The 13057-nt window shown below is 38.8% G+C and overlaps 1 protein-coding gene across 5 annotated transcripts in view; it reads left to right on the top strand.

The window, feature by feature from the left end:
- grh (grainy head) overlaps positions 1-13057 on the top strand; it is a 97576-nt gene that overhangs the window by 81875 nt on the left and 2644 nt on the right. For 4 of the 5 annotated variants that reach the window (XM_053763808.1, XM_053763792.1, XM_053763784.1 and 1 more), the window contains 7 exons: positions 3856-3967; positions 7726-7820; positions 9870-9926; positions 11385-11483; positions 11575-11909; positions 12087-12288; positions 12773-12837. In XM_053763808.1, the coding sequence (XP_053619783.1) occupies positions 3856-3967; positions 7726-7820; positions 9870-9926; positions 11385-11483; positions 11575-11909; positions 12087-12288; positions 12773-12837 (965 nt within the window). The remainder of the gene's footprint in view (positions 1-3855; positions 3968-7725; positions 7821-9869; positions 9927-11384; positions 11484-11574; positions 11910-12086; positions 12289-12772; positions 12838-13057) is intronic. The other variant, XM_053763801.1, reaches the window with a different exon arrangement.

Genomic DNA, 13057 nt, shown 5'->3' with positions numbered 1-13057 from the left:
GCGAAGGCTATTAATATAAAACATGAACATGAAATAACGTTTAGTAAAAAAATACATCTAAAGTTTTTAACATGAATAACCTCTGCCAATACCCACTCGAGATGAATATAACTTTTGCACCGATAGAAAAAAAAGCTTTTCAGAAATGCAAAAAGTGTCATACTTATAATTTCAGCTAAAGTGAAATAAACATTGACACGCAGATCGTAGGCAACAGCGCGGCAGTTACACCCACAGTTCCGCTCAGAATTTATGTCGAAACCACGTTCACTGCGGACACTCGCAGCAAATAACCTAGGCGTTAAAGCAACTATACGGACAGACAACTAGCACACTTAACAAACAGACGTATCCGTATCAGATATAGCGTATCGGGACGGCAGGACATTACTTTTGCTCTATCGATAAAGCTCAACGGTAAGCGAAATAGTTTTGCGACGCTGGGAACATAAATAATTGTCATAAAACAGATAGGGCCTGATGGATGAGCGCCGCAGCGGCCCAGCAAATAACAAGGAAGGCAACCAACGAGCAAAAAGCCGTTAAGAGTACGACGCGGGCGATCGGCGGAGGGCGGGCTGCGCCCAGCTCACGCAATATTACCTAACTATTGCACATATTATTCAACAATATAAACATATGATATATGATGAAAAACACATTCTACTATGCTCCACTAGGTAAGCATGCTTTATATAAGCGTTGTATAAAGCGTAACGCGATGAGATAAAATCAAAGTAATTGTTTCGTTGATACTTTAACGACGTCATTAACTAATAATTTATGGTTAACAATAAGACAGGTGCGTAGAGTTAGCGAGCTCCTTTTCATGATCTTGTTGAACAACGACAGCATCAATGAGAAATCGACGTCGATATACGAATAAAGTATATACACGGTCGGCCGCTATAGATATTTAATTAGATAATTTATCTCGAAACTGCTTTTTGTTACGAGATGAGTTTATTTTCAATACACGGATTTGTTTATATAGACGTAAATCTATACGATAATAAACAAATACTATAAAAATTATATAGTATTTTACATAAGACGAATATGTTGTTACTTATTTCGAGAATTCCTCCTATTAAATAAAACAAACGTTACACAGACTGCGATCAGTGTCTATGAACAGATTAATGATCGCGGGCTGTCACACGTGGACACGCGATACAGATCATCCTATTGCGTAGGTGTATATGTGAAATATATGCAATTGGTTATTTATTCAAATAGAGTGACGAAATTAATGTCGAGTGACTGTCAGGGCGTAATCAGTGAGACACATAGTACAGCGGCGGAGGCTGTGACACACGGCGCGGGAGAAAGCGTGCTTAATCAGATAACTCAAATTGTCAACCGAGCTCCTGAAATCGGGTCGAATGTCGATACACTCGATTAATTAATTGGCGGCCCGAAAAGTAGGAGGTAACTGGTCCAAGCAGCCAAAAGTGTATGTACTCTTGTGAAACACGCTCTCTGTTTTAGTTCTGAAGAGTGGGGCAAAGCGTTAAGATAAATTATTAATTGGGTGGACGTATCACATGTGCTGCCACTTCTCCAATTATAATTTAATTAATATATATCAAGTGGAATAACAATAACAATGTTCCGGTTTAACATACATTAACAATATTGAATATTACTTAAATGACTAATAAATTTCGTGCTAACTATTGAGGAAAGTAACACTAACGTTTATTTTACTGTTTTCTCTAGTCGTGTACCTCAGCATAAGAGTACTATTTATGTTATCTATATATTTTACTTCAGAGTTCTCATCTTATTAGGCATAATGTTGTTCCGCCCTAGAAAAGGACCACTCCATGTCCTCCCGTAAATGTCGTACTCGTTGTACGTGTCATGTCGTGTCGTATCGTATCCGTGAATCGACTAAGGGACACAAAGCCGCAACAGCTGATGAGCAACAATAACATTCCCAAAGAGGGTTCATGTCAGGTGGGCGGCCGATTGTAAAAGATTTGTTAAACTTGAGATGTATAATAACCTACATCACATACCTAGTACATGTTCACTTTTATTTGTATAGTATACTACTTGACTACTAACAAATACACGCAGTAAATTAGTTGTCGAAATCAATGTCTGTAAAATATTGTCAACAAGCTGCACCATGCCACGTTACACAAATTGCTTAATTCTCAACACAGCGGGTTTCTTAACTTTTAATTTGTAGCACACATTCAGTAGGTAGTGGTCTCAAAAACTCGGTCATAACATTTGCTCTGTAGGAGAAAAATATAATTAAATCAGTATCTAAATTATTTTAGATTTTCTAAAGGCTCTTGTAACTCTAAGTAATAAGTTTTTGATCTAAATGGAATCAAAATAGTTTATATCCTGATAAATTGCGTAATTCAAAACATTTAAGTTTGTTAGTTACAATTACAACAATGTATCTCTGTCATGCAACAATAGCAAACATTGTTTCGTTCAATTGTAACTTTAAAGGTACTAAATTACGTAAACCATTAGGTACACAGTACCAATAAATTAGTTGGCAACTATTTATGACTCATTAATATCAATACCATAAACTGAAGTAATCACAGCTAGTTTCACTGGGCTGCCGGTGTCAGTTGCGCTAATAATAAAACTATTATCGTCTAATAAACCTCAATTGTAATACTCACTGTCATGTCTTCCAATTTTAATACCATGACTGTTACCATAATATACTAACTGAAGTTTACAGTTACCCAATATATTATGTATTCAAATTCCGAACGCCGGAATTCTAATAAAGATATACTAAAGTTTTATATTCTTTATAACCGATGTGACTGCCTATACATAGAGGCCGTTTGCACCGTTACTGCTTAACACACGGGGTATCTATTAGCATTAGCATGCATAGTTCCGTTCAGTTTACATCGCCGACCGATCTCACAGAGAAAGCAAGTGTCCCGCTTTAAGAACTTTGATCTGTCGTTATCCTGATATCATAACGAAACGATGAATCGAGACGGTCCTAATGTATGCAAAGCAAGCTCAATCAATACATGAAAATAAAACTTCCTTTTTACTGACTTCTTAAGCCGTAATCGCTGTCTTTGCGGTACTTGCAATGCAAACTTGATTGCCCGACGAATACCTCATCTCCGTTATCGTGTACTGGGCATATTCATGATTTTATAATGACATCTAAGTTCGTAACGAGCTTCATTAGCATTTAGTATAAAAATATAAAAGCTATGGATGGTGTGATGGGAACGCAGCCAAGTGTAGGTACCTGTAGGTGGAGATGGCTGGGCGCGGCTGGCCGTAGTTTTCCGAGCGTCGCTCGCGCCTATCCATCAATGCAAGGCGGCGATCGGCGGTGCTTTCTCGTCGTTAGCCCTATAAGGCTCGGCTGCCACCACGCCTCGCGCCAACCACTTCTTTTTCTCTTCATTTTCTAAGTCGCAGACGATAGAAATCGTCTTAACAGCATATTTCGCTTTTTCAACAGAACGGAAAACGTCGAAAGATTTCACGTGTCTTTTTAAAAAAACGTTTAAATGCGTATAAAATTAAGATGCTCGCCGTAACAACGTAATCGCGCTCGTTTAGCGTAATAGCTGAGAAATGCGGACCGGTAATCGCGTTTGGCGCATTCGCAAAATGTACGATTGATGCAACTGCAGCGATGTGTGAATTTTGTACCTACATAGATGGATTATCCTTATACCTTGTTTACTTATACTAGCATTGAAAATATGTTGATCATAAATTAAAAAAGATAATTTATTTGATTATATATTTAATGTACAACTTCATTTCAAATATCATTGTTAAGCATGTATATTACCGGTTCATTATTTACTAAATTCTTAATATGTTTTGTTGTAGAGCGTGGTAATGCTGATGTTCCGAGAAGAAAAATCGCCGGAGGATGAAATTAAAGCTTGGCAATTTTGGCACGGCAGGCAACATTCCGTCAAACAGAGGATATTAGACGCTGGTAAGTATATCTATTACTCTCAAACTCCTCATTGCGTGCGTTAGGAACGAAAGTCATTAGTGTGATGGCTTTGAATACAATGACCGGCTTTTTACACGAGTGCAGCTATCAGTCGGTAGCGCGTACATGCGCCTAAGACACGACATTTACTGCATAAAAACGTGCTCGAGGCGACACAGTAACATGTCGGAGGAGTTGCGTGCGGAGGGGTCGGCGGCGTGCAGCGGTAGCGACGGCACGCAGGGTCTAATTATCGTCCTGGAGGCAGATAGCCGCGGAGACGCACCCCGCTGCCCACCATTATATCTCGTTAGAACATTTGCATAAATAACGCCGCGGCCCACACCGTCCGCCGTACCTATCAATCGCTCTGGTTAAAAATAAACAGCGGTGGCGCCGCCACCTAGACTCCCTCGCTTGCATCTAAATTCCTTCAGCTGCTACTCTCGTATTACATGCACTCATAATGACAAACTCCGACATTAAACAGATTGAAGATACAAAAACCGGGCGTCTTTTCCAAGAGCTGAGGCTTAATAAAACGATTACAAAGTTATCTGACACATTGGGCTCTATGAACTTTGCGTCTGAGTAACAGGAAATAGTTAAAATTCGTGAGAAAACTCGATCCTAGCTATGTGTGGAAACACCTGCTGCTCGCGTATTAAAATGTTTACATTTGGCAATACACTGCGGGGTTTTGTCGAGTCATTGAATTTACAATTTGCGTGGCGGTTGTCTAAAAAGCAGAAAGAAGATATAAGCAATGTTACAATATAGTCGGGCACGAACATAATTACTGCGATGATATCAAGGAGCTGCTCATTAGCATGTTAATTGCCCGATGAACCTCGACGAGCGCCTGCGCATGTGATACACTCAACTTTTCTACAAACAACATACTAAGTACTTGGTTTCCTATGTTATGATCTGGACAAACTTACTTTATAAATAATATTGCGTATTTCCAGTGTTTTTACTAGATTTCATTCATCCTTTTATGTTGTCCTGTATATCTATAAAATTCCAAGATCCAGCCAGTCAAATGGACACTGGCGTCATCTTGGAATGCCTATTTACTGTTTATTAATCGCCGCTCAGAGGAAACGGCGCTGATATATGACACTTTACACATTCTAACATTACTTAACCCAGGCCCGTAGCATTTGTAATGAGTGACGCCTCAGCCAGCAGTGTCTATAAATTAAATCTCAAGGAAAATAAAAACATGGAAGCCATTAATTCGCGCGCCCGGGCCAAGTTTAATGTCAAGGTTTTTAGCTTATCGCGATGTTAGTTAAGTTTTATTTCTTTTATCGTTGACTGTATTATTTAAAATGAAGTAATATCTAAATATAGTGGATTTTTGTGTAGTTTTAATTTTTTAAATAAGTTTGAAGTAACAAATTACGAACGAATGTGTATTGAAATAGGTATTTTACTATTTTTCTGTCATAGATCAAATCAATAACTGTAATAAAAACGTAACTAATTGTCATTACAATAGTATTTTTGACAATGCATCACAAGAAAGTGGTCTCAGTTTAATATTTAAATATAAAATCCTTAGTTTATCTTGAGAAAAATCATTTTACACACATGGGTAGAAATAGCAAAATACATGAAACGATCTTGGGAGCAGCGTCAAGGGCGACATCGGACACCTGTGCGCAGGCGTGTGAAAGCGCGGAGTGCGGAGCGCGGCGAGGGTTGCGGGAGGGTTGGGGGGGGGTCAGGTCCTGTCCTGCGGAGAGAGGCTCGCAACGCACCGCGCCTCCGCACAATACCTTCTCCGGTTACCCACATCTTCGTGGATCGCGTGTCCTCCGCGCTCCTCGCACCGAAGCCTTCTTCACACTTATGACTTTTGACAGTTTTCGCCTACTACCACGCCTCAGTGATTTGCCAGATAAATCTTTGTAAGTCTGAGTAAAAAACAAAATCACAAGTATCAAAATATTTATCTTAAATATGTTTTGAAAAAGATTAAGAAATATACAAATGTATTTTACATTTGTTTGGGAGGAACATAAACGTAACTGTCAACTGCCAAGTTAAACGCATACATATTTCATTATCTTATTAGTTCCACCAATGAGCTCGTTGATGTCGTTTACCGTTAAAATTGAAATCTGATCTATCTAAAATATTAGGCAACGATTCATTTGACTTGACTCTGATCCGATTGCACATGACACGCTACATAATGTCAGTGTTGGCAAAGTAGTTATTCGAATAGCGTCGGCTGATAGTTTCGAGTAGGTGTGTTGATGTGAGTAACAGGACGGAATAGACTCGTAAATAGTTGGGAGAGTGTCAAACAATAAGGTAGGGCTGGGCGAGGGCGGGCGGCGTCCTCCGCGGCCATAAACACGTCAACCCTGCGCTCGCGCAGCCGGCCGCACAGATCGTTGCCTGCCACAGCTGATATACGCCGCCTACGCTACCGCACTTCACACTATCACTATGCGTCTGCTCAGACACAACTCCTCGTACTTTTAAGAAACACCAATTTAAAACAGCAAAATTAGACAGTTCAAATGGTCCTTGTAAATTTCAATAACTTTTTAATAGAGGCGTAAGACTAATCAGTGTCAAACAGACAATAGACAAACTTAATCTTTATCGACTGACGGCTGTAACCAAAAATCTAATGCAATTTTGTTTGAAATAGTTTAACTTAATTCATTACTCATTCCTCACGCGATGTTTCAAGTAATATAGCATCACTTAGTTAACAGGAAAATATAAAACCACGGTCATTTTTCACATTATACTAAAAAATTAGCCTACTAATACTATAAAACTTTAATAACTAATACTATAAAAGTTTAAACCCAAAGTCAGCAGGGCTGCTTGTAGCAATAGTTATGTAGCCATTATGTACCAATCAGCTATACAGATTTTGTTCCGATGGTAAAGTATATTGTTAAGTATTATAGTAAATTAAAGAAGCAGGCATAAAGCCTGCTTTTGAAACTTGCTCAAATAATAATGATTATAAAATTACCGGGCATTAAGCACATGGTCGAGAAACACGCATAATTGCAGTAAATAAACTGAATTATTTATCTCCGTCGCGGAGTGTTACGCCTACTAGGCTTCTGCGATTTACCACCTTATTTAGATGTCACCAAATAAATCAAAACTAAATGTGAAACATAGTATTTCTGAGAGGTTTCAGACATTTACTATTAATAATATATAGATTTATACATATTATTTTACCACTCCTTTAGTATGATGAATACATACGTCCTATGATAAATGTTTTATTCTATATAAAGAAATTAACTTATTTTATTTTAGCAAACTATTTTTCGATATACCTAATTATGTCGCGATAAAGTGGTACAGTTAACATCATTATTTATTCGATATACAAACTTGACGACACCGTTTTCTACATAAAAGGTGATAAAATTTCCTGTTTATTTTTCATTCATTACGTTTATCGGCATGAATAAGGCCGCCTTCTGAATGCAAACTAGTAGAAGTTAATTTCCCGCGTCAATTTGTTCTTCGATTGGTATTAAATGGATACGTGCTAATTACCATAAGCCTCGATTCCGGAGACAGACGTGGAAACATTGCAATCGTTGATAAATCGATCCTATCACCTGATTATTCACGCCCAGCAAATAAATTTCCGTCGCCGATGACGTATTGTGCGTTGATATCTTAATCGAAATCTCCGCCGCCATTACAACACAGTTACCCGAAGACAAGATTAATGACAATTTGTTGTTTTGTTGTAGACACGAAGAACAGCATCGGTCTGGCCGGCTGCATCGAGGAGGTGGCGCACAACGCCATCGCCGTCTACTGGAACCCGCTCGAGAGCGCCGCCAAGGTAATGACACTATTTTTATTTATTAAAAAAATACTGTTGTCTTTATTAAATGTTGGTTCTGGAGAAAAATGTGTCTTCCAATATATAATACTGGGCTATGCATATATTTTTTAGTTTCCTAGGGGACATATATTTACTAGTACCTAAAGCTAATTCAATTGATTTGCATCAATAAGTTGAGTAACTAAACCCTAATTTAAAAAACTATTATGTTTATTTATAATTGAGATTATAATCATAAATTGTCACTATCTATTCTAATATTATTTCCAAGTACTAAAATGAAAACTACATTTATTGAAATATAACGATCGTTATTAAATTTAAATAAATAGAATGGTGGCCAGGGGTTAAGACAGTCCGCCTGTGATCGGAATGTTCCAAGCTCGATTTCTACACGTGCCATATGAGCTTTTATACCAATCTGACTCCTGTGTAGTAGTTTTTAGAGACCACCACTTGCTACCGGTGAAGGAAACCTGCACATTGGTAGACAGTTTAGTTCACTAGAGTGTATGTGACTACTTGCCACAAGATGGCGATAGGTAGTCGTAAAATTCATGTCAGATGCCTTTAGGCGACTTGAATAAAATCTGACACTAGTGTTAGCAATATTACACTCGATATGAACGAGTGAAAATTAAATATAACTTTACTTTATTTTACTGCTGCTTGTACACTCATAAACATAGTGAAAAAATAAAGTTGATTTCATTGAAACATTGTACGTACTAATCAATAAACAATACAGTCATAACAAAAGACTATTTAATTGTTTAGGTAAATAAAATTATACTGCAGGTTTCTACGGCAAGACAGAAGCGAACGTTTCATTAATATATTATCTACAAGAATAAAGGCTTATCAATATTCATTAAACAATTAATAATTGAAGTTGCCGTACAGAACCGTATGCTAATTTAATTGTGCTTAGTACTTATTGCTGCCTAATGACAACTGTACCTACCTCACTTAATAATTTTATTGATTTGAGGACCGGTAAAACTACCATACAGTAGAAATGCAGTGCAGTTCCTATCATTAATTTTGAGTTTCTACGATTAGATTTGGAAACAAATCTACTACTTGATATATTAAGGTCGGTTATCGATATCAATAATTATTTATTGTTGGTTTGAGAAACCGTGGCGGATGCGAGTCGTTTGCGACAGATAATATGCGCTCGGACAGTGATCGGTGGCGATGGCGGTGGCGGCAGAGTAAAAACGCGAGGGGGTCATTTGCATAGCTCGCGTAATGAGCGCCGGCCCGCCCCAAGCCGCTTGCCGCACTAAAATCACCCTACTCGATTCAGGCGTATCTAGGTAACCTTAGGCCCTGATGTAAATAGGATCAGGGGCTCCTATCCAACTCTTTGTCTCTCATCCTCACGGGTTCCTGGTTTCTTTAGTGGTTGTATCGCCTCGAAGCACAGAATAATTTTGAATTTTGAAGATTCGCCTATTACGACCAATTGCCTAATGACGTCAACCTTTTTTGGGTGTGCTGTTGTTGCCAATCGGCTGTCAAGCCACCTTTTACTCATTGGTCGCCTCGTACAACATCCACGGTAGTGTAGAGAGTGGTCCAGGTAATCAAACACCATACTCGAGGCCCTTTCCAACTACAGCAGTTTAAGTTTAATTTATATAAAATTATGAAGAACTCCTCATCATGAAGTGTAAAAAAATCGGGAGGTCCATTTGAAAAAAAATGTCGATGATCAAGGTCCGAGGGGCTCCTATACTTGGGGACTAGGGTTCACGATACCGTCCAGTCTTTTGGTAGTTACGCCACTGACTCGATTATACCCTTATACTACCTTCTCAATGAAACTCATTCTACACATACTCCTTTTTTTACATCCACGCAAAGCGACAGGATTCCTGGCGCCTGTTGTCGTCAGGATGTGTGTTCTTGTAATGCATAGGAATATACCTATTAATAATGCAATAACTTTGCAATTTCCATGGCTTGTTTTATAACTTTACGGCCATAATAGGAAATATGTCAACGTCAATTTCATTACGACGTTTTTTTTACTTTCAGATTAATATCGCTGTTCAATGTCTGAGTACGGACTTTAGCAGCCAGAAGGGAGTTAAGGTTAGTACATCATATGCATATATACATTTACTCGTGTTTATACATATTTATATATAATATATAAGAATATTACTGTAATTAATGTTTTGAATATTAAGTTGAAAGCTTTATCAGTCGAAACCCAAAGCTCAACAATAAAATATGTTCCGAAGTACTTCGAAATAGCTCATAATTAAATACCGCTACTGGTGTGAAAATAAGCGCCCATATACGACGTCATGGAAAAAAACATAAAAGGTTCACTGCCTCACGGTTTATTTTAGTAATAACATAGGCAACACTTGATTGCAATTAAAATGTAAGTAGTTTTCTTGCTAAAACTGTATAAAATAATATGTTTTGAATGCAAAGGAATATGCTGTGGGAAATTGAATGCTAGAGATCAATTGATTTCGATCTACGAAGCAGTTTTTTATTTTAGCTGCAAAATGTTAATTAAATTTACCGCACTGAAATTATGTAAATGATTATTACGAGGCGTAGACGTCAAGCCACGAGGTCGGTAACCGCGTTGTCACCGGAGATGCCTCGATAACCACAGCGCAGGCGCAGCTTACACTCGATAGCGGATACAATGTATATTTTGTATACTAGTAGAACGATGATAGCCATGAAAAAAAAAACTATTTTTTACAAGAAAAACTCATAAAAGATGAAAAAATAAGTAGTTACAAGATTCCCACACGTTGAATTGTGGGATAAAAGGATTTTCCAGTGATGAAATTGTATTGAAAAATATCATGCTTTCAAAATTTTCCTAGAGAATCTCACACAGATTCATTATCTTACGGGGGAAACCACTCATCTTTATTTAAGATTACAGAAAAAAACCAAAGATCTCTCACAAAATAGAATTACCATGTTTATAGTATACTAAAGCATCGAATCGTAGTACATACTCGTAATGCTACGTAAGTACATCGCTTGGTCTTGCACTATGCATGCAGTGCGCCCTGCATTTGATACCGAACCAGTCCACTATCAGGCCTCTCAATTATCTATCCAATACGTGCTGACGCTGCGATGCCGAGCATATTGCTTCAAATTAAAAATATTACAAATACTTAAATGGCGTTACAATACTGTTAGATACTAAATATGAGCTTTGTTTATTCTGCGGACTATTCCGAATTAGTCATATGAGTAGTAATTCATTGTGTTGATAAAATTCACTATTAACTCGCATTGGAGTATATCCTTCTGTAATGTCACGGTTTGTGGTCGTACTAACGACCTCGAATCAACGTAATTAAGACGTTTAACACGATTCGATCCAGACCCAAGCATAATTTCCTTATTCGTAAATTTACAACAATTACCCCTATAATAAATACTTTTTGCTACGATTTCGTGTTGATTCATATGTCTTGACTATATTTTTGGTCCAGAATTTGTAGGTTTATATGTACGTACTTTTATGTTATGTCTTTTCTAAATACATTATTAATTTTATTGCAGGGTCTACCACTTCACATTCAGATTGACACATTTGAGGACCCGCGAGACACGCAAGTTTACCACAGAGGATACTGTCAAATCAAGGTCTTCTGTGATAAGGTACATATTCAATGTATTTCTCATTGTGTCTCAGTAATATGGAAAGCTTTTTTATTAGAACTTAGTTCACAAATTTTATTTATTATATTAGGGTGCAGAAAGAAAAACGAGGGACGAAGAGAGAAGGGCAGCGAAACGGAAAATGTCAGCAACAAATAGGAAAAAGTTGGATGAAATATATCATCCAGTGACGGAAAGAAGCGAATTTTATTCCATGGCGGACTTAACAAAGCCTCCGGTTCTGTTCAGTCCTGCCGAGGACATAGACAAGTTGGCTGGGATGGACATCCAAGGCTTCTACGGTCACGACGAAGCCGCGCTAGCAGAAGCTCACTTAAAAGGAGCATCGCCATTCCTCTTGCACGCAGCCAAACCTCAAGCACCAGCACTGAAATTCCACAATCATTTCCCACCAGATGCCCCAGCGTAAGTGAAATAAATTGGTTGTTTTTCTTAAACTTGGTCGAATTATAATAAAAGTGTTTTTGATGAAGACGTTGAAAGTTAAGAAATATTTTCCTTCTGCTCCTTCTGAAGTGTAAACAGAAGTTTAAATTTCAACGTTTTGTACTTTTCCAGAATTTAATTTATTATTTTGAACAGGTATAGATCAGACGTAGGCGGGCTGTCGCCATACAGCGACCGCAAGGACTCCCTGGAGCTGGAGAGTGTGATGGGCAAGCGCGCGCGCACGGGCACGCCGCCGCTCAGTGAGCGCGTCATGCTGTACGTGCGCCAGGACACGGACGACGTGTACACGCCGCTGCACGTCGCGCCGCCCACCACGCAGGGCCTGCTCAACGCTGTAAGTCGCTCTCTTTATCTCTGCCACCAGCACCGCACCCCGCGGTAGCACTACTATAACCTTGGTGATGTCCGCTAACCGCAGAGTACGAGTCGCCGAGAAACTCCGCTTTCTCGATTTCTCGCCACTCTGTTTACGTTTTTTAGTTTGGAATATTGTTTGGTTTTTAAATAACGAAGGAATCGAGACGCTTCGTCCGCGTCGCGGGCGCTGGCCCGCTTGCGCTTGCCGCCGCCCGCGGCGCCGCTGTAACCGATGTGGCGCTTTATAACCCCGTCTAATACAAACACACGATCATCATAACTGCATGTTGTAATTAACCCCCGCGCGGCCGGCCGCTGCACCGGATGCCTCGATAATATTCGTGCGTGAAATTTCCCGCAAGAAACCACTAGACCGGTTACTATTCGATCCGTTAGACGAGACGTCTCGGTTTTAAAAAGGCAAAGGCCCATTGTAATTTTTATTTTTTGCTTATTTTCAGATTGAGAATAAGTACAAAATTTCAAGTTCGGCAATTAATAATCTTTATCGAAAGAACAAGAAAGGGTAAGTGGTTTTCATTGGCCTCAAATAGTATTGTTAGCGTGAACACCGGGCGCCTCGCGTTAATGGAGCATCGCTTGTCCAGAGGGCGCGCCACTAACTTCGCAATGCTTACTTATGTCGCCAGTATCCCTAAACGATGGCGTAAATATCTAGAAGATGTAATTGATCACTTAATCACCCAATCCCTGCCCACATTTAATCAGTACCCACCTACAAACTA

This window comes from Plodia interpunctella, chromosome 2 (genome assembly GCF_027563975.2).
Source record: "Plodia interpunctella isolate USDA-ARS_2022_Savannah chromosome 2, ilPloInte3.2, whole genome shotgun sequence".
NCBI lineage: Eukaryota > Metazoa > Arthropoda > Insecta > Lepidoptera > Pyralidae > Plodia > Plodia interpunctella.
The sequence above is the reverse complement of the archived record's forward strand: the minus strand, read 5'-3'. Positions and strand labels throughout refer to the sequence as shown.